Consider the following 25,682-nt stretch of genomic DNA (forward strand, 5'->3'; position numbering starts at 1 on the left):
CATAAAAAAAACCTGTACAGAGCCTTGAATATTGAATTACAGTTCTTAAATAAAACAAACCTCCCCCCCCATTAATAACTAAATAACAATAAAAAAGAAAAAAAAAAAAAAAAAAAAAAAAAAAAAAAGAGGGATGTGTACTATTTTACAATAGTTGTGCAAAAGCAGTATGAAATCAACTCCTCCCAAAACGGTATGATTCGGATCTTCAGAGTGCGCTTTTCTGGCCAGGAGCACAGGCTCTGCATCAGCGAGGAAACACACCTCACCAGTTAAAGTAGTGTCTTCCATGAAAAATAACCAGAATTCCAATCATAATAAAATAGATTTTATATTTTTAAATATATATTTATATACAAAACGTGCTGTACATAAATGGCAGAGATTTCATTTAAATCCCTTTATTATTGACACTCACATTTGTCCAGTAACTTGTGCTTCCTGTTCTCCAAACAAGAAACCAACTCCCTGTCGTTTTTGGAAAATGGAACTGAAAATGACAAGAGGGGAAATAAAATTCTCTGGTCTTGACAGTCAGCCATCGCCACAAACAGGCTGAGATTAGAGGATTACTGGACAAAGCTGAACCCGGGACCTCCTTGTAGATTTATAGAACGTCTCTTCTGTCTGTGAGACGAAGTCTGAGAAGAAGTGGAGTAGTTACACAGCAGCCGCCGCAATACGAGTGACCGTACTGAAACCATAGTGAGAGAGAAGGGGAACGTGGGGAAAAAAAAAACGGGGTTGAGCAAGACGACTCCTAACACTGGTACTAAAGGGGTGGAGGGTTTGTGTTTCTGGGTCTCAATCAAGAAGAGGTGAAAAGCACTGGTTTCTGCCTCAGTAGTGTTCTAAACCAGGGTGCTGTGTAAGAGTGGCGAGTGGCAAAAGCACATTCACAGCAAATGGCTCTTTAAAATAAAAAAAATAAAAAAAAATCATGTCAGTTAACATCATAAGAGACCCAAACACGCTCGCGTTACCGACCGCTTATAAGGCACCATTCTTGGGACAACAAACATCGCCACGCCACATGAGATCCAGTTTTCCAGACGCGCACAAATACACACACACACACACACACACACACACACAGCAGGGCATTCCAGGTTGTGGCGTTTGATATGTGTGCTGTGTGATGAAGTAAGAGTCGTTGGGGAGGGGGATTAAAAAAAATAAATAAAAAAATTAAATAAAAAAAAGAGGGTGACAGGAACACTTCCAGTTGTATTTAAACACCATAAAGGCTAGGGAGCGATGTAACGATTACCACTAACTTCCCAGTTACTCTCAGCTTGTCAACATACAAGAATCCACTTCAGAGTAAAAAAACAAAAAACAAAACAGCAATCAAATAAATACATTATCTTTGTTTCCGCTCATTTCTTTTCACCTTCGCCACCCCCAACTAAAACGCTGGGGGTGAACGCAGTGGTGACAGTAGTTTGGTTTAGAAGTTCATAAGTAGTAGAGGGGAGGTACTGTAGCAGTAGTATTACAGCGCCCGGGGCTTACACCTCACCCCGCCCGACTACACTGAGAGTCCAGAGCTGATTGGACCGAGTGGCGAGCGCTGATACTTCCAGACAGATATCAAGTTCAACGGAGCAGCCGTGGCAACCAGTCAAAATTTCTCTCTCTCATATATATATTAAAAAAAAAAAAAAAAAGAGAGAGAGAAACAAGGTAATCTATATTGTGGATCTCTTCATGGTCAGCAGAGGGAGCCCTCCACCATCAGCATGCATCCAAACACCCTTAATTACCCACTGAGTGTGTGTGTATGCAGATGCCTCTTCCTGAGTGGGCTGTAAACTATTCAAAACTGTGTCTCCTTATCCAGCATCTGGGGACCCACAGATGTGCACATTACGCAGTGAGGTTCTGCTCCTTCCAGCAGTGACCTAAAATGTGCAGGGCTGGGAGAACCCAGGAGCAGCACAGGACCCCACAGTGTTCAGATAAAAGCGACACGTTTGGGGAAAGGCTCTGTTCTGTACGTGTGTGTGTGTGTGTGTGATCCCTGAAATTTACAGACAGCACGGATGTTGCAGAGGGCGACTGGAATAGCGTGTTCATATGGAATGTATGTACTGCTTGAAGGGGTTTTTAAGGATGAGCAGATCAGGATTTCTGTGATTCCAGAGTCTTGTTAAAACATAAGGAATGTCACCATCAACTGGCCAATGCTTCTATTGAATCTGAGAAATGATGAAGGTTCCCTCTGCCAAGCGAAGAGACCAGGAGATACCAGTAGGACGTGTAAAGCCACTACCTGCATGAGCAGGAACAGACGAGGCCTGGGCTCCAGGATGCCATGCATGCTTCGCCCGGTCATGTTTCTAGACCAGGATTCCCTTTTTGAATTTCCTTTAGCTTGCAGGTTTTCTGACGGTGCGCCACAGTGTGGGATATTTGGTGTAGAAGGCCCCTCCAATTGCACTGGCTTTATTTGGCCTGTGAACCTCTACAGAGGCAGCTAGGAAAAACCAGAAGCTGGGAGAGCTGAAGACTTCTAGCTGGAGAGACTGAGCCTGAGCACCAGACAAGGGCTGCTCTAGTGGTCGAGCCGATAAGCTGATTTCCAACTCCAGTTAGGTCAAGTATTGCAAAGGCAAAATCTGCCCGCACCCAGAAAAGAAGAAATAAAAAAGGCACAGGTCCATGTTTCCAGCTGAGCATTAGTTGGAATGGAGACGGGACTCAGCGCAGGTGCTCCAGTAAAAGCAGCTCAGTTGACTCCTGGGGGGAGGGGACATCTGATGTGAGGGGCGTGGTCTCTGAGGGTGGCCCAGTGGCAGTAAGGTCCAGTGTAGGACTCACATCAGATGGCACGCCAGGTGGGGCAGGCTGCACGGTCAGTATACAAGGTGGAGAAGAAAGGGGGGAAAAAAATATATATATTAAAAAGAATCTCTTTTGCAACTATAATGCAAGTAATTGTGATTAACAACTCAAAGATCTTTACATATAAGTAAGGATAATCATATTTAAAAAATATATAAAACCACAGTTACAATTCATAAAGAAGACTGAACCATGAAACATACAAATAATAACGTTTATAATAACGCCTAAAAACGTTTATTTTTGTCTCTTCAAGGTTTCTCTCATTACCTTGTTCTTTTATGGAGGATCAAAATGTATATTGGATATTTACAATACTGAAATTGTGGCCTGAATATAAGATTACACCAAATAAAATGACCCCCACAACATTTTTAACCTTTGTTGCCATGATGGAAGTGCATTCTGGGAGGGGAATGGATACACTGTGAAAAGGTACATGTAAGAGTAAAATGCACAGGATGGGGAAACTTGAGAGTTGACCCAATATGGTGACCCCTAACAGTAGCTGCTGAAAGTTGAAAACTATGAAATAAAAACTTTACATGGCTGTTCATAAAAATCTGAAAAAATTATCAGACAATATTGTAATAATTCTGTCAGGCTAAGTGTCAATGTTTAGAGAATATTGGGAAGCTGTTTACCTGGGACTGTGTGCTCTGTTGTGTCCCCAAATCTGTATCTGCAGTGGCTACTGCTACCGCTGCAGACCCACTGAAGCCCTTCCTGCTCGGCAAGCTCCATTTTCCATAAAGACCCTCATAGTGCAGCCTGCTACCCTGTTCCAGGCCGAGCCCTGCCCTCTGGCCCACCCTGTGTCCGGTGTTGTCATGGAGACTGCTGGGGCAGAAACGCTCTGCCGATGGGAGGGGCACTGAACCACAGAAGGAGAGCTGGGAGCTGGACAGGTGCGGTCCCAGAAGCCCCTGGATAGAGGATGTGCGGTGAAGAGATGAGACCAGCCCCACGTCCATCCTGCCCTCTGATTGGCTGAGCAGTGCCAGGGGGAGGGGCTGGGGGTGATTGGGCCATGTGGGCCCGACTGGGTTGTCTGTTCCTGCAGGGGAAAATGACAGTTTCTTAAGCAACAGCTTCTTCCCACAGGCCATCCAGACAGCTGAACACTCAGGAACTGGACTCTCTCACACACACACACACACACACCCTCTTCTATGTTTACATTGTGATATTGCACAACAGTATCACAGTACACTTTTTTCCTGGCACCTTTCCTTCTCTGGTTCAGTGCGGTCTGTCTGCTTTGATGTCTTAAATGTTAGTGTTGCACTGTTCACGCAAGTGCATTTTATGTAGCCCGATTTGTTGATGTTGCACATGTGCATTTTCAGTCAGAATGTAACTTTGTTTAAAATGTTACACCAAGCACCTGGTTCCAGAGAAACGTTGTTTCGTTTCACCATATTACACCAGAAGTCACTGGAATTCTGCACAGACACCACTACCCTGGATTTATACATGGACACCCACTTCCTCTGTTGTGCATTACTCGTGTACTTTATTCTAACTCTCCTACCTCATTCCATATGTCTTGAAGTGCAGTAACTGTTGTGCAATATCTATCTAACCTGTGGCTGAAATGACAATAAAGCTCACTTGAACTGTTATTATGAAAGGGGCGGGGCATGCTGGAGGTTTTACCCATGGGGGGCTGTAGCGTGCTGATGTGGGACTGAGGGATGGGTGGCCCACTGCTCTGGGGAGCATGAACCACTGGATTATTCGTTATAGAGGAGGAGCCTCCGCCACAGTCAGAGTCCTCAATGTTCCCTCCGCTGTTGCAGCCGGCGCCGCAGCCTTTCTGCAGTCTATACCACAGTGAAAAACAACTATTAAATACACTAATTCATACATGACAGGACAGCAATAACATGAGATAATAAAAAAGGAACGTTTGTAGTTATGTGCAGACCTGTCCCAGCTGCTGATGAACCATGTGTAGATGTTGTGTGGGCTGACTGGCCCTCCCCAGACAGAGCGCAGCTGGGCGTGCCCGCCAGCGTAGGACGTGGTGAGGGGCGAGACGTAGATGGGGTAGCCGATGGGCTGGTCGCAGGAGGAGTTGATCATGTTCCTCAGGGCCTGCTTGGCGTTCTGGATGCTGCCGCGCTCTGGGTTCCGGTTCCGCAGGAAGACCAGCTCCTGCTGCTGCCCCGCCCATAGGCCGCGCACGCACTCCCTGTTGACCTGCACCGCAGAGCACAGGTAGAGAAATGCATATATTCAACCAGCAGTACATAACTGGGCACAAGTCTTGGACAAATTAAAAGTAGCCTAGTGAAACAGAAAGACAATGATTTATAAGATACTGATGCATCAGAATGCAATTTATCTTTCAGGCACTTAAAACTAGTCCGCTTTTAAATTCTAAAACATGTCAAAATAACACTTCTCTTTAATATGTGTTTTGGAAAACATCATAACATGATATAAAATGTACAGGTCTTGTAGACTAAAGTATGACTCCTTCAACAGGACTTTGCAAATCAGAGTTAGGGTTTGGCTATTTATTTCTACAAATCTCTAAAAAAATGTTTTTTTGCAAAAATAATACTCAACGAAACAGGAATTCACAAATGAAGGTGTTTAATGGGAAACATAAAAAAATATATATCTTCCTGATGTTATGGCGGTGGCATAAGCGCATTCATTTAGTAACTTCCCTGGATACCAAATCTCCACAGCAACAGTGCAATTTGGCGTTCATACCTTTATGACCCTAAAGCTGAGGAACCTCTTGTTGAGCATGATTATCTTGTATTCATCACTGCCATCGTCCATAACATGCCGCAGTGCCAGCAGAGAGGGCATATTGGCCAGGATGGCACTGCGCCACACAGGGTCACCCTCATGGGAGATCAGCATCTTCTCCTCATTGGCTGTGATGGCGTCGTACAGAACTACTGGGTCCTCATACTCGTCTGGTGACGTGAAGTGATCCTGAGTCAGGAGGAGAAAGGAGTGAGGAGCTCAGCAGGTTACAGGTTAATGAGCAGGGTTGTAATTATTATATTTTTGTTAGTTAATAATTAGTTAATACTAATTATGACAGTGCATAGTGCAGACTGTGGAGAATAAACCATAAAGGACTAAAGTACCTGGTGCAGTTTTAGAGACATCCGAACTCCTGGCGCCACCACCCTGTTTAGCAAATCCATGTCTGCAAACACCCACTCATCCCTGGGGGAGGTGATCCGAAAATCCCCCTTAAATAGTGCATGGAGTCCATACATAAAAGGCTCAAGACTGCAGGAAGGAAAGAAAGGAAGGGAAAAAAAAAAAAAAAGAAATCACCCAGTGAAATTGAGAGGGCAGGGGTGTTCCACAAAATAAGATACCTTGGTCCTCTGTTGGATCAACCATGAATCTTCCGACTATTAAAAATGACACTGACCTGACCCAATTTCCTCATAGGGGTAGTTTAAATACCTTCTTAACTGATCACGTTAGTACACAAAAAAATCAAGCTGAATTCACTTAATTAAGTTATGGTTGTAAGGAATTTTGCAAAGGAATTAGCACAGCGTAAATAAAATGAATCTGGGAGACGCCACAAACCAGTACATGAGTGTTTTACCTGGCAGACATGCTGTGGGAAGCAGTGCCCAGAGCCCGGCGTCCCAGAATGCACAACCCAAAACAAAGAGTGACCATTGGAGAGTCCCTTTCACTCGGTACGGGCTGTAAAACACAAACATGTTAATCGTTGGAGATGCACCTTCAGCTTTAAATATTTGGAGAGAGTGGTGTGCTGATAAAATAAAGGACATTCATAAAGCCTTCAAAATAAATATCAGCTGATGAAGAGGGTGGTACTGACCGTCTGCCTGCGGCTGTTGCAGTACTGGATCCAGTCCAGGTACACCATGCAGAAGGCCGTGAGCGTGATGCCCGACTCCCGATGGTCATAGTCCTCATCAATATTGAGGTTAAAGGTTGGGTCACTGTCCACATAGGATGGGTTGAGACATGGGCGAAGGGCTTCTTGAATGGCCTCGTTACCCAGCCACTCCTCTAGTTTTGGAGAGCGGCTGACATAGTATATGATGCTCTGTTCATAAGAAAGATACAATACAGGAAAAAAAACTTCAATGAAGTATAACTTCATATTTAGTTACAATATGATTTCACCAAAGAAAAGGTAACTGATGATGGCCAATTGTTTTAAAGTAAAGTTTTAGCTATTGATCAGGATCAGTAAGATCTCTCCTCTCTAATTATGAAAAGTACAAACTGGGTCGAATCAGATTTTTCAAATTCAGGTCCCCTGAACATGTGGTTGTAAATCCGATACAGTTATGATTGTTTGCATTGTGATACAAGTCTGTAGAGTAACCTTTATATCACTTTACATCAGGGGTGGGCCAGTGTGATGACCGTCCAACCCGCCATTAAAAGAGGCTCCTGTGTGGGGTAACACTGGGAAAACTTGACTGGTTGTATTGTAACTGATAGGTGTTCAAAAGCACTGCATATGTTCATGCCCAGGTTAGCATGCCAGTTCACATTGCAATGTGATATTATCAGGGTTGCCACTCTACATTTTTATCACCTTTGGTGATCCAGTCTTTTCAAGCCAAATATCTTAAATTAGAAAGTGTAATGTCGACTTGGAAAGTGTAATTTTGTGTCCTACAATGCTGTACATTTTTAGAGTGTGAGCAGTTCTGAGTGAAACAAAACCACTTACTGGGAACAAAGACTCATAAATACTCATCAGGTTTTAGCTAGTGCACAATATGCTATTCAAATTCCCTGGCTTTCCCTGTATGGAAAAATGCCTTTACTGAAATTCCCTGACCCGTGGATTATCCACATTTTAATAAATAATGTGAATGGTCTAATAACAAACAACACATCGGAATGGTGCACAGTCCATATTGACTTCACCGTACCTTGACATAGTAGGTAATGAGAATCTTTCGCAAGTCGAACACCTGCAGCATGGAGGCGGCGTTGTTGTCACTGATGCTGTAACCCTCCAGGACGTATTTAGTGGCGGCCACTTCCCAGGCGAGCCAGCGCTGACCGAAAGCAGCATTGAAAGAAAGCATGTGAGGGAGGTGGCCTGGCTCGCAGCAGCAGCAGCCCTCGTCCTCCTCCACTCCTTCAGTGATGGCCTCCACCTCGCGTTGCTGACAGTATGTCCCTGACGACAGGTTAAAGACAATGGAGGATGAACACAAGGAACTTCATGAGATTTAGACAACTAACTTCATGTATAGGGATTCTTCCTGTCCAGATAAATAATCCAAAGATGCTGTACTATAGAAACTCCCAAATGACTTACATTTTGATTATATTTTGGGAGAAAATTCCAGAAAAAAAAAAAATATATATATATACCATATAGGTATAAGAAATGCTCAACACTGAGGGGAAAAGATAAATGAAATATTTCACACAATTTAGGAGAAAAAATGGGTCTATTATGCTAATATTATATCGTACTGTTATTGCCAACCTCCACTGATTTCGAATGGAATTTTCTGTGAAACGATTCATAGTTATTATGCACCCCTGAACTCGAGGCCTCGGAGCTGGAAGGTGACCAGGCCATTGCCAATCTCAATGATGTGCACCAGGGCGTTGAGGTAGTCGGAGGCCAGGATGAAGCAGTCTCCAGTGGTGTAGTTGCCCCAGCGGCCCAGCAGCAGGTCGCCGCATAGGGAATGCTGCAGGGAGCGAGTCAGGTGCTCATAGAAGATGGAGTTCAAGTTGTTGTCATCGGCACCTTAATGCAAAAAACAGAGTATGAAACACAAATTACTACATGCTGAGAAAAACACACACACACACACACACACACACACACACACAAACACACACACACAGAGAGAATATCTATGGACAAACCAGGATTGCGGTCCAGTTGTGTGGCTAGCCGTGTGTTGGAATGATCGACACGCTTTGTACTGAAAAGCAAAACAAAGCTTGGTTACGCTTCCGCACAAACTCAACCTTCTCAGCTCGGGCATAAATAGTTTCAGATGGCCTTACTTGTAGTCGCGCTCCCAGAATTTGACGGGACGGGTGTAGGAGGTGACGAATACGGCGCTGCCCAGGACAGGGTTGAGCGGGGTGGAGAAGAGGGCGGAGAACACGGCCTGAACAAACAGTATGGCTGAGTCTGAGGAGGCCACAGGTTAAAGAATGACACCGGAAGCAAAAGACTAGAACTATACACAGATCTCCTTAAATTCACAGCAGGCAATAGGAGGAAAACCACAGACAAGTTTGTAAGATTAAACTCCCATTTAAGAGAGACACCAAATAAAAAACTATAGGGAAGTGAGGGTGGTGGTTGCTTCCAGGCGGAGAACAGGCATAATGTGTGTTGTTCTCTAGGATTTCTGCTTCTCCAATACAAACTCAGGGTTGGTGCTGTAGGAGTGAGGAGAGAGGAAGAGAACACCACAGAATTGGGTGGGCAAAGCAGAGGCGGAGCCCCGTGCCCCCATGGATGACCTCGCAAATCCACAAAACTGATCCTGAACTTGGACAGACGTTTATCTTGCTGCCGGAACGGTTCTATGGGTGGGGTCTCGGGACACATTGTGGCACTATGCACACTTCCCAGGTATGCCCATTAGTTTTAGAATGAAGGCCTTGCCTGCAGTATTGAACTTAACTATGGGTGGGGAAACGTACATGAAATACCTTAAGGAACTAGCAGGACTGGTTACAAACCACTTCATATCTATCTATCATATCACTCTACAAACACCAGAGTTCAAACAAATGCTTAAGAACGCAGTTCTGAAAGAGAAGGATACGAGGCACTGCGAATGGCTGAGCAAAAGCATGGAAGGCTGAACCCCAGGTGATCTGCCAGGGGGCGATGTAGGTCAGGACGAAGCGCAGCTTATACAGCAGGTCCCACAGCTACAAGGAATGCAGACAGAGCTTGATGAGTTTCACACACACTATTTTCATTAAATTAAATGATCTTAATGAAGTTCAGTGACAAACCTTGCTGAAGAGGATGGACATGAAGTAGTAGTCCAGCAGGAAGGTCTCGGAGAATCGCGGGTGGTCGAAGTGGAAGAAGAGTGCGGTGAAGCACAGGGTGACATATTGCATCGCTGGGGCACAGAATGACGACCGCAGCAGCTTCATCCCCGCCACACAGATGAACAGAGCACGGCCACTGGGTGGGGGTGGTGTAGGTGAGAGAGATGCACTTAGTTGATGTGAAGGCTTGAAATCACAATAATCAGAAAACTGATAATGATTCCACAGATATGAAGTTTCCAGAAGCTATTCTTCCAGATTACAAGGCCAATTGGAAGGAGAGGAGAGTGAAAATGTTTGCGCTATATAGTTAAAAAGCAGCAGCTGAGAAGGCCCAGCAGAGCTTGAACAGACACAGTGATGTGTGTCCCCTGCACAAGACTCATGGCCACTACATGGTCTGAACAGCAATGATCAATGTTTGATGACATTATGAGCATAGTCAAGAATTAAGAAATTGAGTTTGTTATCATTTAACAACTTACTAAGTGCCAGTCTTGTCAGAGCTGCGGCCCACTGCGTGGGCCTCGGTGGTCAAGGAGTTGAGGACCACTGCAGGGTAGATGAAGTATTTCTCCAAACACTGGAGCCAAGCATACATCTTCTCGAACCACATCAGCTGGGCCGCATCTGACCAAATGGGAGGGAATATATAAGAGTCCAGAGGCCGGTAGTGTGAGTTTTTTTAGGATTAAAAGGACTGATTTCATACTCACCCCGGACCTCAAACTGGCTATACTCGCGGGAGCGCAGCACAGGGTGGGCCAGACAGAACCAAGGCAGCTGCTTCCGAAGCTGAGGCAGCAGGTAGTGGGTGAGGAATCCCACCACACCAGCCAGGATGTAGAGAACAAAGCTGAGAGCAGGCTGGAAAAATGCAGAGGACATGGATGATTCCTCAGAATTAGCCCCCCAATTAAAGTACACCTGACCCCTTTAAAAATGATTTGTAAACTGTATTAAATTACATACATGCTCATATATGTCACTGTTCTAAAAAGATGGAACAGTATGAGAATGAACAGCTTGGTTTCCCTGGATGAAAACACAGATCATCCAACACAGGCTGGATGAACAGACCCACCTGCAGCGCGATGAAGACCGTGCTGGCGCTGATAGCAAAGGTGATGATAGCCATGAGTGGGCACATGACCAGGTCTGAGTGAAGAGTCTCTCTCTGAAACAAGAGGGCATAAAAAAAACATGATGAAAAAAAACTGATCAACAAAATGATGACCAATGCATTAAAAAAAAAAAAATAAAAAAATCATTACCACAGAGGCACGCAATTTCTCTGGAAGGGGATCTTTAATCTCCAGAGGGGGGTCTTCAGGGGTTTGGCTATCGAGTTCGGGGAAGAATTTGGAGCGAACGAGAGACCTGACAGTACAAAGGGAAAAAGCACAAGAGAAGATGACAAAGAGAAAAAAAAATCTTGAGAAGCAGTAGGATTTTTAAAAGCCAACTGACATGAAGAGGGGAAAAAAAAAAAAAAAAAGAAAAAAGTTACTGCAGGCCATTAAACCGCGTCTCTGCAAGCACTTCTGCTCTGCTTTCCTTGCTTACTTTGCATGTTTTGGGTTGAAGAAAAAGAAAAGGAAATGCTGATTCAAAAGCTCAGAGGAATTTGGGGTTTGAGACGGAACTGACCAGAGGACAGTGGGGTCACTGCTCTGCCGGCTCAGGTGGTAGGAGAGGGCCAGGAGGAGACCACAGAAAACAGAGAAGAGAACTGGCACATGCTGGTCCTCCCAAGTTACCTACACAGACACACAGACACACACATACATACATACATACAAACAAACTCTTTAAGGACACAGTCAAGAACAACTCAAGGCCGTTATGAAGGCTTTATGGTCACTTACGTGGATGGCACCAAAACAAAACCCATAGAGCAGAGCAGCCACCAAAATACTGCGTGATGCACCAAACACTGATGACAGGGGACTGGTGGTAGCTGAAGACGCAAGGGTCAGAAAACCGGTTACACAAGAGAAACAGACAAGCTCCTGCAATTTTACATAGAGACTATATAACAGTCAGATAAGAAACAATGTCAAAATCAACATTCAGAGCGAAGACCCACGTGGGGAAGCATTGATATCTCAGCTACAAAGCACCAGAATGTAAATCCCAGACTTGCGGACAAGACTTGCCCCTAGACTAACTAAGAACATGTTACAAATGAATACAAAAAGAAATAAGAAAGCACTTCAGCACAGGTCTTTCCAAAATAGTAAGCATAACTTTAGGCAGAAATTAGATTTAAAGACACACATTTGAAGTTTGTCATGAAACCATGATTTCAGAAATTCTAGAGTTGTACTAATATAATATTGACATGGGACTAATACTCAAACAGTTAGTATTAGTCTCTTCCATACATCCATTTAAAAAACTGGTACCAAATCACTGCTCCTATGCCACAGTATTGTTATAATTGTGAAGTCAGATAAACTGAAGAATAGTCTCTAAAATTGAGAGTAGAGTCTTGTATAGCTGCTCTCACACCTGTTCCTCCAAATATGTGCATGTCCACTTGCTCCATTAGACACATGATGAAGGTGTTGACCTGAGGTAGAAGCCCAAAGAGGAAGATGATCGGGAAGCAGAGGGTGAAGACTACAGAAAGAGAAAAAATTAAGATGTTGAGAGCAGTGCCTCCACATCTCCATTAATACAGTTGCTATTAGGGATGTTGACATTAATCTCATATAATAATGATGTTGCTTGGTGATTTTCAGGCAGCGGCATAAAATTCCAGTTAAAAAGTAGCGCCGGTGGTGACTGTGGCTGCCTGATCTGGGGCAGTGGTGGCCTAGCGGTTAAGGAAGCAGCCCCAATATCAGAAGGTTGACTGTTTGAATCCCGAGCCGCCAATGTGCCACTGAACAAAACACTGTCCCCACACACTGCTCCCCGGGCGCCTGTCATGGCTGCACACTTCTCTCCAAGGGTGATTGTTAAAAGTAGAGGACACATGTTGTGTCACCATGTGCTGTGCAGCAGTGTTTCACAATGACTTTCATTGATCTGAGTATAGCACTGCTCTGGTTAGAAGTAAGGCATCGGCCAGCACTGTAGATTTCCTGCAAGAATTTACTTAAATAAAACAGAAAACATGACCATAATAATAAAATAACTTTATACTGTATAATTTCTTTTACATTTGCGTTAAATATAATTACTTTTGGGAGGCCAGTTTGGGAAGCACAGCTTTGAAAGGTCATCTCAGACATCTCAAAAACAACTGTAATCAATTCATCTGAGATGACTGACTTGTTCAAGCAGAAAACTGACCTATGAGAACATCCCTAGTGCAGACCATGAAGTGGGCTGAGAAGAAGGTGACACCATAGAGGGAAAAGGGCTGCAGTTTGTCAGAGCGGCCAGCCAGGTCAAACGTCCAGATCAGCACGCAGCACAGGCAGAAGTACACCGGCCGGCTGTACACGATTATCCAGTTATGGCCCTGAACACAAAGACAGGCGGGTGTCAGACTTCAGCATCACAAAGCTCCACAAAGAAGTGCAATTAACCCAAGAAGCTACAGAGATGATCCAGTTACGGCCCCCGAGCACAGACGCGGTGACAGACACTGACGTCAGAGGTTTATAGTGAGAGGAAAACATCCACAAAAATACCATCAATGCCTGCAACCTGAGAGAGAGAGAGAGAGAGAGAGAGAGAGAGAGCGCGAGCGAGCCTAACTACTTCACTTTTATACTGACATTAATCTTAGAGGACAGCACCAAACAAATTCTATATCAAAACACCTCAGCATTTCTGACAATTTCTGACAAGTCTACTTTATCACAAGAAACAGTGCGGTGAGTCTGAATTTGTATCATGAGCAGTTGCCTTGGAATTGACTTACATGCATTGGAGAAGCTGCATCTGGCTGAACACTCTGCAAGTGCAAAACATTTTTTTAATTCATATCCTTATAATTTAAAAAAAAAATTGAGGTTAAATTTTCCACAAGTGTTACTCCAACCTTGAGTAAAGAGTATTGACAGCTTGCAATGACCAGGCAGAACTGGAAGACCAAGATGTCCCTAAAGAAGCCCTGAAGCAGCAGCAGGAACCCCAAGAAGGCCACAAGACTGGCGAGCACCACCGCAAAAACGTTCTCCCCCACGTGGCGGTTCCTACAAACAGAGAGCGAGAGAGAAAAGAACAAACCCTCACAAGTCGTGATTATGACTGAAGGTCCAAGCGGACGTAGGCCACCTAAAATAAATAAATTATAACTCACCTGTCCAGCAAGGCCAGCAGGGCCAGGCGATCGTAGCGCACCCGCAGCCACCTCCCTGGCAACACCCAGAAACGGTAGTATTGTTTGGGCTTGGCCTTCTCTTCGATCATCAACGTGTTCTCCTGAGATTCATGAAGGGACTCGTGATCCAGGTCAAACTAGGGGACCAGAAGACGATGACAGCTGTACTACAACTCCTCAACCAACAAACAAAAATGGTGGTCGCTGTTCAGAAAGGAGCAAAATGGGAGAGAAAACAGGCTCACCTCAGGCATCTCCAGGGGCACTCTGCGCACTTGCATTCCTTGGAGGACCACTGGGCGGGGTTGCAGCATGGACAGGACTGGCGCCCCATCCTGGACGTCCGTGGAGGTAAAACTGGAGGACTGCGACTGCCGCTCTCGTTCCCTGGAGCAGATGAGATGGACAGGAAGCAGATTACATTGAGGCAAAATAATCACAAGTCAAAGAAATACTGAGCAAAGCTGTGACAGGCCTGTCATTCTCTTGATTTGTAATGAGTTCTCTTGCATGCGTTTTGACAATTGAAGGATAATCTGTGCACATCAAAACTCAGACCTGTACCAAGTTCAATATAAACAGCAGGTAAAAAGTACAATGGAGCTTAAAAGAATTATAAATATAGCCATGAGCAGCAATTACAGGGTCCCAGCAAAAGCACAATTCCACCAAGTCCACCAAGTCACAAATTGCATCAAAGCAAAGCAATTTGACCCGCAGGCCAATTCAGAAAATGGCAAATATGCATATTTCAATTCCCCGCTATAGTGCCCCCCAGAGGCAGACACCTACGAAATTTGGCAGGCATTCTTGCCATGCCACCATAAATGCACAGTTCTGCCCGTATTCAGCCTGTGGTGCAGTGGATTTAGTCCAGACCTTTAATTCTGTGAGGTTTTAATGATGCTGGTGCAAGTCTAGTAATTTCAGATTACCAGAATTAGGGCTGTACGATATGGCATAAAATCCATATTGCGATATAAATTGAACCATAGACTGTAGCCATTATATATTGTGGTATATTATTTGATTTGTACATTTACATGTACTCTGACAGCCACCATGTTACAGCCTAAACATAACCCTACATCTAAACCTTAACTGATCGGGCAAGTGGTACAAGTTGGGCACTGGCACCCACGCTGCATAGCACGCAGATGTGCACAGCACGCAACAAAGTAATGTGAAATTTTTTGGGAGGCATGGCTATGCATTTATAATCGTAAACAAAATTAGATGACCCGTGAAGCTTCACACCTCTATTAGACTGTGCATCTTTTGGTAAAAATAATTATGATATTTGATACCTTTTCATCAATGATCAGACAACTTACTGTACAGGGTCTTCATAGCCACCACCTGAAGGTCCAAAGGTGTATGACCTCTTCACCCCTGCAAAGAAATGAAATACACGATCATAAACCGCTAGCACAAGCTGCGGTATGAACCATTTTGACTGAGATTCTTCAAAAGTTCACCGCTTTCATCGTAGAAGTAGTGCACCGCCCCCTCTGAGGTGTCGTCAAAGGTGGAAGCCTCATGCACACCGCTGCGGGGGAGGAGCAGAGAGGAGGCGAACTGAAGGGCCGAAGGCAGGGTTCGGGTGCGGGAGTGCGAGGAGGTGCGAGAACGCTGGAGGTCCTGCAGACTACAACACACACAAACACACAACAACATGGCTGACGAATGGCTAAAAAATGTATTTCTCAAAATACTTCACACATGCAATTAAAGCCCCCCCATCATGACAATTTCTCTTTGTGAGATTATTTAACATTAATATGAGTTCCCCTAGCCTGGCTAGGGTCCTGCAGTGGCTAGAAATGGCTATAGGTGCAAAGAGTGCTTTGGCCATTCTGCTTCACCGTTCAGAGAGCGGCAGCTCACATGCTCGGTTCTGTTATTCGTCCCCTTATGTAGTCCTAAGGTGAAAGGTTACACAACATTATGTCTGTGCCAAACATTGTGGTTGGTGAATTTGTTGATTACATAATTTCTGCGAATCCCCGCTCATTTCTATAGGCCGCTCTCCCCCTCGTCCCGCCTTTCTCCTCCTCATTAGCATTTAAAGCGTTCTGGGAAATCTCATTGTGGGACTGGTTCAAAGTGGCTGTAATTCTGCACCAAGGCTGAATTTCAGAAAGAAGCTTCAGATACAGTATAAGGGGAAAACTAAGAACAATACAAAAGCAAAAAAAAATAAAAAATCCATATCAGGGAACCTTTAATGCTAATTCGGGCAATTTCATGCATAGTAGATTTCGGTCAACAGATCGCTTCCTCCATACTGGTTTAAAGGAATTAATGGTCAGTGACTGTGAGGAGTACCTGGGAGGGGAGCCCATGGCAGATGGTGGCGGAGTTGGGTTACTGCCCGCATTGTGCCGCCGACGAATGGCCTGTGTCCTTTTCACACTGCTCACAGAGTCCCTTTTCCCCCCCTCCTCCGGGCCCAGCGCTGGGGGCACAGATGGACTCATATCAGTTAGACTGGTATGGACTGGCATTAATTCCCCTTAACAAAAAGTGACATCAGAGTTAACTGCAGAAACCACACATCTAAATTACAAGAGACAACCACGAATATTTGAGCAATTTTAATTAGGGTTGAACAATTTTAAGAAAAAAAAAAAAAAATCGAATTGCGATTTTTTTTGGCCAAAATTTGCGATTCAGTTTGTGATTATTAACTATTATGCGTATTAAAAACTGTAGTATAACAGTATATTGAAGTGTATATGTAACTAGCATACCACAAACTGAGAGCGAGCATCCTTGCTTGTGTTTAAGTGGGCGTGGATTTAACATGGGACACATCTGACTGGTGAGCATGATGGTATCACAGAGGGACATCAGAGCAATGTGATTTGACACAGGGGGGTTACATGCAGACCACTTGCCCCATCAGCCCCGCACACTGCGCCACTTTCACAAAGTTGAAATAAGTGGCTTAGAGTCATGTGGTCATGATGAAGTAAAAATTGAGAAAAAAAATAGAGTCTTTGGAGGAAAGTGAGCAGAGAGGATTGAGACCCAGTGACTAGATAGTGATACAAGCAATTAATTAATAAATATGCTGGACGTGACCCAGACCTCATGAGGATGAATGAGTTTGTTTTCACACGACTAATAGAATCAAAGCGGGCAGTGTTTGGTCTTCCCCTTTGAAACACTCTCACAAAGCGTCTTATCGGGCAAGTGTTTTGGATTTGGACTTACAACCGCTCTTGTGCCACCCAAAGGAGGGTAAATTCAAAACTTGTGCTGAGCACAGCAAAATTGGTCACAAGAGCACGTTATTGCAAATTTCAAAAATAGTGTTTATTAAAATTGCGATTTTGGTTTGATTTCGATATATTGTTCAACCATAATTTAAATAGCTCCATGCACGGCTTCAAAAAGTGAAAGTATGTTGACTATGCAATTTACTGAAAGGTTCTAAACATTATAGAAATTGACAACAGCTAATATCTTGTTTCTTTGGGTGTTGAGGTAAACAGATGGAACAGTGAACTGGTCTTAGAAACGAGGTATTCTACTGTGGTCTCCTGCTTTATCCAGCAGTTTTAAATCAGCATTTAAATGAATGTAACAAAATGAAATGAAACAGTTTTATACTGGCTGCAAGAATGATTTACATATGCAAAGAGATTAATTAAGCCTGGGACAATTTTCTATATACCGGAGACTGTCAATCAAATCAATCATAACACTTCCTATGAAACATTTTTGTGAGAGAGTTCAGCAGCAACTGCATGAACAGATGGCTCACCTCCTCCTACAGCGCCCTCCTCCAGCAACTCCCCCGCCCTCCAGCCAGTCTGGTTCCCAGCCCAGGAGCCACTCAGAGAATCCAGCCGATGGTGCGCCCTGGGAAAGCCCTCCGAATTGACCGTGCGTGCTTCCAGGTCGGATTTGGAGACGGTCAGGGGTCGCGGGGTGGGGGTGGAGGATGGGGGTAAAGGCAGCATTGTGGACGCCAGGGACCCGGTGTTGGCGTGGCCTCCACCAGCTCCATCCATACTGAGCACCCTGGCGTGGGTCTTGGCACTGGCTGTGCTGGCTGACCTCTGGGCAGCGCGAGAGTGGGTGGGGCCAGGAACATCTGACCCCTCGCTCGTGTCTCTGGCATTGGGTAGTTGAGTGATGGGGCCGGGAGCGGATGCAACTCCGGGGTTTGCCAGGTCAGGGGAATAACAGGAGGTGGAGGAACTAGAATCATCATCCTCGTCTTCATCATCTTCGTCAGAGCTGTAGCGGCGCTGGGAGCCCAGGCTGGAGCCAGCGCTCATGTCGCTGCCATCGTCCTCGTCACTGGAGTCCTCGAACAGACTCTCGCTGTACGCTTTGGCCCCTAGGCGACTCCGCACTGGGATGTAGTCTCTGTGCTGGCCGTGGTTCCGGTGGCGCCTGTAGGAGCCGCAGTCGAAGCTGCTGCTGCCGGCTGCGCCGCGTTTCCGGGGGGGTTTCCTGCGCCCCGGCCGGTGGCCCATGCTGACCCCTCCACCGGCCCTCAGCAGCTTCAGGTCTTTAGGCCTCACCACCTGCTGCGCCTGCAGAGATGGCGGCTCCGACAGCAGGAAGGGTGGCGAGGTGACCGGCAAGGCCGGCTCGGAGCACACCAGGCCCAACGCCAGCCCCGAGGGCACAGAGTTGGCTTGCCGAGGTGGTGGGAGAGGGGGGATGGGCACCGCCCTGTCCAGGTCGCCCACCATGGAATGCCCGCTGTTTAAGGGGGAGGAGTCGGGGAGGGGCATGGGCTGTGCAATGTCAGCGGGCAGGGGGGTCAGGTCCTCCCCCTCCACCAAAGTCCTGTCCAGACCCAGGCCAGCTGAAAGGTCTCTGGACGGCGAGTGGAGCAGTTCGCTGTCGGAAAGGTCATCCGTGTCGCTGCCGCCGCGCAGTGCCAGGCCTTCCGGGTGGCCGGATGCGATGGCGGAAGGTCCTGGAGTAACAGCCTCCTCCTCTGCTGGCTGTTTATGTGACTGTCCCAAGGAGGGGCTCTCCAGCTGGGTGGAGTCGGTCTTTTCACTCCGGTAGCTGCTGACCGTGCTGAGGGTCTCACGGTCAGTGGTTGCCCCTCCGCCGCTGAAGCAGCTGTCCGTGGAGCCGGCGGCGATGGCCACCCCTTTGCGGCTGCCCGGGTGCTCCGTGCCGGGGGCAAAGGTCACAGAGTCGAGCCCCAAGCCAAGCAGATTCTCGCTGAGCTCCTCGCTTAAGCTGCTCTTGATGAGCGGGCTGAGCGGTGCGTCCCCCAGACTCTCAGACTCGGCGGACGGGCCTAGCGGGGAGTAGCCAACCAGCCGTCCTTCTGTAGGACTCCGCTGGTCCAAGGCTGCCTCCCCCCCGTCCTCCACTTGCTCTTTCTCCTCTCCATCCCCTTGGCTGGAGGGGGAAGGTGGGACGGAGGGGCAGTTGCTGGCATGAAGAGTCCCATATCCCCCCGACATCATGCCTCCTACGCCCATTAGGCCCGGAAAATCCCCCGCCAGCGCCGCAGCCAGGCAGGTCTGCACCACCCCGGCCGCCCCTGCGGGGCAAAGGGGAAAAGCGGGTTACAGGGGGTACGAAGCGCTGTGTTTACTCAGGTAGAGAGGAACACCGCGGTCACTCGCTCCGTTACACATTCTAACACGTCCGCTACTGAGCAGAGGTCTCAACAGGCAAACAAGCCCGGTGTGGAGAAAAGGGAACACATGCTGCTTACTGATTGTGTCCTGGGAATTGTGGCGAATGTCCTCTCTATGAGCAGATGTCAGGATGATGTTGTTGCTGCCTCGCTCGCGCATTAGCTCCTTGATATCTGGGAGGAGTTGCACAACATGAATAATGAATGAAAAGACATCAAATTAAAATAACCAGAGCAACAAAAACCATTTTGTTCGTTTCAGCCTCATATGTTGGCAGATTTCACTCAGCAGATACACACACGTCTTCACTTAATCTGAGAAAATATGTATTTTACCTTTTAGGCCTCTTGGCTCATCAAGTTGTGGCAAGAATTCCTTCAAAAAAAGAGGAGTGGGGGAACAAAATGGGAATAAACACACAACAGTAATACCCTGAAAAAAAAGCACCAAACTGTTTTGTTGTGCCCATGCACTGATGTACAGCCAACAAACTTGGCATCTTTAATCCATTAACCCATCAACCCATGGTGCTCTGAAGCGTCGGCATATTCAGAAAAACTGTTGCTGCTCACCGACACTTGATTGAATCCAAAAAGTGAATGCTGGGAGCTGCAGCGGACAGGAGGGGTGGAATTCACCTTTCGAAACACAGTCATCTCCACGCCGGCGCTGCTGTCCCTGAGGACAAATCAGGCAGTCAGGAGATCAGAAAGGACGATTTCACAGACAGCGCAATGTGGGTTAACCCATTCACAAAGCTGGAAAGTAGGATCTAAATTTCTAAATAAGTTCACATGATGAGTGATTCAACTTAATTTGTAATGACAAACCATAAAGGCACAAAGTTATAGGGAATCCAAACAAATAACATTCAAATGAGAAATTAGGAAAATGATGTCCAAATAACCCAACCCTAATGGCTGCTTATTGGCGTGGACTGAACTTTCACAAACGAGCCTTGGAGATCTCAAAGTGCTGTATGTGTAATATAATATACTACAATAAAAAGCTAAAAACATTACCCATACATACGAGTAAAACAGGATAAAAAAAAGGTAATCAAAAGTAACAAAATAAAAATCATGTAGAACGCACAATAACAGACAAGAATATAATTCAGGAAACTAATCCTGTACTTTATTAAAGAAAATAAATGAAAAGTTGATATCCATATGTCCTCACTTCTGCAGACACACTGAAGTCAGATCATGAGAACATTGCTCAAAAATGACCGGTTTGGATTCCATATGAACAATATTATGTTAATATTGGTCACAATTTTACGCAGCGTGATTTACTCTAAAAATGAAAAAATGTGAGCCAGTCGACTAAATACCCCCACAGTTATCAGATATCAGTTTAACTGCAAAATTTAGCGCGCACACACAGGTTAGGAAGTCGGTGAAACGGAATAGATGGCATTTCTTGCATGCTGTTATTCCTGTTGACTCAAGCAAAATGAGTTTTGCGCATTTTACGATTTTTTCATGTCCAGTCGCCGCCCAAAGCTTCCACAAGCTTACCCCCCATATGTCCCCTGGATATATTACCACTTACACATACATGTCCCACAAATACCCATAAAGTCTCTTGTATGTGTGTGTCACTGTCCAAAGTGAGACTGTGAGAAGGTGGGGATTCACCTTCTCGCAGCGGGCGCTCGCAAACACCACAGCAAATATGGTTTTCCCACATGACATTGTTTACCTTTACTTTAGCAAGTCGTGTAAAACATTCAGCCCACATTGCTGCATGTTAAACGAATAAGCCCGGAGACCTTGTGAAGTTTTAAGGACAAGGACAAAGCCTCTCAAACCTCTATTGTATGTAAAAGATAAATTGCAATGTGAAAACGCAGCAAGATGTTAACATCAACTCTAAAACATACCTGTGTTGGTTCCCATCATGGCCTCCCGAGCCTTCGTCCCCCTCCTCAACTCTTAGGTTGTCCGTGGTGAGCGAGGCCTGCCTCTTCTCCACGATCTCCCCCAGGTCAAACATGGCGTGGAGACGGAAATTCACCACCTTAATGGCAGTGAAGAAGACCGCCACCACGGCGCAGTAGGCACCTGCCACCACCAAGCTGGGTGGAAGAGCCTGGAAAGCAGAGGCCACACAAGCTGATATAAAAGTTTTATAAGGATATAGCTAAATGGCCTGTGCTTTTAGTGGTCATAGCAAAGACCTGGGCGTTACTATCTACTCAAAAGCTTCACTCAACCAACCACAATTTCTTTGGAACCAATAGATAAGAGAAAAAACACCCTGAGCAAAAACCGGGGATTGTCTCGAAAGATCACATGCATATCGGACGTTGTGGAAAACAGTTCCTCATAATCGTTACTCACAGACTGAAAATAACAACAAAGAACTTCATGTTGATGTGACATCCACCCGCTTATTATAAAAATTATATAAGCAGACATGCAAAGTTTTGTCACTTAGCTGGAGTGAGATTTTCAGATTCAATTGAACTTTTCCCTTCCATTATTGGTTTATAATGGGCAAATGGAATGAAAAGGTTTCTTGCTCAAATGAGCTGAAATGTATGTCAAACTGATCTCTATACCAGCCCTTATATTTGTTCTGTACACATGACTCAAAATTCCCTACGCAAATAAATCCAATAAAAAAATTGCACTTCGTGAGATTATTTAACATTAATACGAGTTCCCCCAGCCTGTCTATGGTCCTGCAGTGGCTAGAAATGGCAATAGGTGTAAAGAGTGCTTTGGCCATTCTGCTTCACCGTTCAGAGAGCGGCAGCTCAGATGGTTGGATCTGGAATTTGTCCCCTTATGTCATCATAAGGGGAAAGGTTACCTCTCGTCTCTCATGCTTTGTCTGCCCAGATAAGTTCCCACCCCTCCCCTAAAACATTATCTCCACTGACAATCATGGCTTCCAAACATGCAAAACGTGCAAACGGTGCTTGGTGATTGGATGTAAAAATTATCACAAATGGATTTTTCCAGTTCAGTCATGTGAGACTCAGAAGAACCAGTGAATTCATTAGATTTTTTCTGGAAAAATACTGACACAACTTCCTGTTTGCGCCAAACAGAAAGTGTTGATGACGTCATTTCTATAGGCCGCTCTCCTCCTCATTAGCATTTAAAGCTACAGACACCGAAACGAATCCTGAACCAACATTGTGTGACTGGTTCAAAGTGGCTGTAATTCTGGACCAAGGCTGAATTTCAGAAAAAGATTTCAGATAATAGGGGACCAACAAGACAGAGCAAAGCAAAAATAAATATTTCATATCAAGGGATCTTTAATGTATAACATATTTGGCTGATTGTTATGTAACCTGATTCATTGCAGCCAGCAAAGTAAGAAGCCATCTATGGTTGGAGAACATTTTCTGTCCTTTAGCAATAATAACCTCTGGTGTAGTCTAGTGATAAACTGAATACAAGTCAACAACTTAATAGAACAGACTAATTTGGGAATATACCTGCTGTGAAATATCATTATCAAGCCACAAACCATTCATGATCATCAGATACCAAGATCCTCAATTGAAAATAATACTCTGCTTAACTCACCATGTAGAGCAAAAAGGGGAAAGCCAGGAGGAATATCCAGAGGTAGAGGTGGAAGCAGTTGGAGAAGGTGCTTTGATGTGGGTCCACATACCACCCACCCGTCAGGGAAGCCCACACACCCTGGCGCAGGATTTGAAGCACTTGGGATCCCATGTTCCCCTCTTCAGATCAGTCGACACGAGGTTCTGCTAAGGCCGTATCTTAAATCTGCTCACGTGTAGCCCCCTTCACACTGGGCCTAGAGCCGCACTTCCACTGACGGCGACTGGGGGTCTCTGTCGTTGTCACATGCGTCCTGGAATGAGACAGGAGCCAATAAGCATTTGGAAATCCTGGTGACCAAACGATTGAACCTCTTTAAACCCAAACCAGCTCAATTTTACATAACTATTAATACTTCCATAAATAAAAATAACTACGGTTAGATGTACCTACTAAACCATATAATAGTGGAGTAAAAGTAGAATTTAAGATAAAATGTTGTGCATGTTTATTAACACGTGTACGTCAATTTAAAAAATAATACAACATAAGCGTTATTCATAAGCAATTTCACAGGCACAGCAATATAATCAACCTAAAACTGGCAAAATATAGAAATATATTCTGCTAGCCACTTAGCCAACAAGCTAACCAATCTCCAGGCCCTACAGCTTGGTAGCTTGCTAACGCAGTCGAAAGGTTTGCTGACGTTTGTCCACATCGTATAGAAGACGTCTAGTTAGCCAGATACAGGGCTGGCTGAGCTGGAAGCATCTGCATTTCTGTTTTAAGCTAATTTACTCCACCGGTTTAAGTAGCCGGCGTAGCTAGCATGCTAATGGCCCGGCTACTGAAGTAGCCAGCCAGAGTCAAAAACAGTCTCCTCGACCGGTTAGATTAGACGAGACATGCAGTACTAGACACCCCAGTCGCCGCAACACACGACCGGGCAAAGACGAGCGAATCGAGCAGTTTAGCTCATCCAAGTTCAACTGTAATGTTAGCGAGCTAAATGCTAAAAGCCTAGCTTGGCATATTGACAGCTGGTTGAACTTTATAACGCCCATGTGTATTTGTGTCATAGTAAACACAGTATTACGTTAGGTGGCGATGTAGTTTCTAGTGAAACTAGAATGTAATGAAATTATATTTCATAAATTTCTCATAAAATATACAATATATATATAAAAATCACGGGTAATAGGTTACACCAGCGCCCTTCCTGCAGCTACAGTCTCTCCTGGACTGACCTGTTTTATCACGGCACCTCCGGACAATCCTTTGAGTAACATTTGTGTTAATAGTGCGGTATATCAGATCGCAAACGTAAAGCTACAACCTGATTAAACAGCTAGTTATTCGTGTTTGCCCACAGTCCCACAGAGAGCGCTTGACAAACGAGCGCTACGTTACGTTTTCATGCCGAAGCGTCCGCTATAGGCGCATGGGGAATATTTACTACGCCCGATCACGGCTTACTTCATCGCCCCGATGTAGGGTGTCTCCGGTTTTGGCTCTTCTCGCCGCGTTGGGTCGCAGGCAGTCGTTAGCCTGCTAACTAATCATCGTTTTCCAGTGGTCCTCTTGGCGAGCTGGTGGCTTTCACAGGCACGACAAATGTTCTCATTCATCTACCACAAATCGCTAAATGCACGTCCTGTCCACAACGCGGGACTCGCCGCCTGCGTCGCACGCATAGCTGACTAAAGTTACCCAGCACCGTGTTTCTTAGTTCCTGGGGGGGGAGAATCCTGGCTAGCTACTGCTCTGAACCTGCTAACTTCTCCTATCAAACTCGCCCATTCACACAGGTAGCAAACGCCCCCCGACAGGAAGAAGACGGCGTCCCGGGCGGGGGTTGGTCGCGCCGCGGGTCTCTCAGCCAGGGCGCCGCCGCTGATTTGCCATCGCAGGGACGTGCTGGTCTTGTGATTCGGTTCCTGTTTGTAAAGGTTTTCATCATGATTGGTGGCTTTGGCGATCATTTATTACGACTTCCGCAGCGCTGGGTGCGTGTTCACCAAGAGCCGACAGGTGGCGCTGACACACTGCTTCAATTTTTGATCAGAGACCAAGCAGACGATTTTTACTGTAGGCTGTGAAGCACATCTCAGTCCCCCATCAACTCATAAATCGATCAGACGGACAGATACACTGACAAACGGACTGACTGACTGATGGATGGATGGATGGATGGATGGATAGATAGATAGATAGATAGATAGATAGATAGATAGATAGATAGATAGATAGATAGATAGATAGATAGATAGATAGATAGATAGATAGATAGATAGCATGAATGATGCTGCTCATTCATCATCAAGTGAGTTTCATTCTCTCACTCCTGCAACAGGA

General features: G+C 45.4%; 1 protein-coding gene across 2 annotated transcripts; it reads right to left on the bottom strand.

Annotated features, from left to right (window-relative positions):
* Window positions 1-135: 135 nt before the first annotated feature.
* On the bottom strand, window positions 136-25,139 carry LOC114792779 (pecanex-like protein 3). 2 transcript variants are annotated; one of them, XM_028984212.1, is made up of 36 exons: window positions 24,804-25,139; window positions 23,343-23,637; window positions 21,680-21,888; window positions 20,364-20,469; window positions 20,127-20,166; window positions 19,869-19,964; window positions 17,934-19,691; window positions 16,490-16,619; window positions 15,640-15,809; window positions 15,496-15,553; window positions 14,407-14,548; window positions 14,141-14,298; window positions 13,880-14,033; window positions 13,760-13,792; window positions 13,183-13,354; window positions 12,394-12,504; window positions 11,748-11,839; window positions 11,530-11,639; window positions 11,154-11,259; window positions 10,964-11,056; window positions 10,596-10,746; window positions 10,365-10,509; window positions 9,838-10,015; window positions 9,642-9,750; window positions 8,866-8,995; window positions 8,722-8,780; window positions 8,384-8,599; window positions 7,761-8,014; window positions 6,686-6,916; window positions 6,443-6,546; window positions 5,964-6,111; window positions 5,575-5,805; window positions 4,778-5,052; window positions 4,507-4,673; window positions 3,492-3,904; window positions 136-2,850 (listed from the first exon to the last, which is right to left on the bottom strand). In XM_028984212.1, exons 2-36 carry the CDS (start codon window positions 23,493-23,495, stop codon window positions 2,704-2,706), a joined length of 6,849 nt encoding a protein of 2,282 aa, XP_028840045.1. In that variant the 5' UTR covers window positions 23,496-23,637; window positions 24,804-25,139; the 3' UTR covers window positions 136-2,703. The 2 variants fall into 2 exon arrangements, with proteins under 2 accessions (XP_028840045.1, XP_028840044.1); XM_028984211.1 differs by having other exon boundaries at window positions 16,490-16,676.
* Window positions 25,140-25,682: the final 543 nt, after the last annotated feature.

This window comes from Denticeps clupeoides, chromosome 6 (genome assembly GCF_900700375.1).
Source record: "Denticeps clupeoides chromosome 6, fDenClu1.1, whole genome shotgun sequence".
In the NCBI taxonomy this organism is placed as follows: Eukaryota; Metazoa; Chordata; class Actinopteri; order Clupeiformes; family Denticipitidae; genus Denticeps; species Denticeps clupeoides.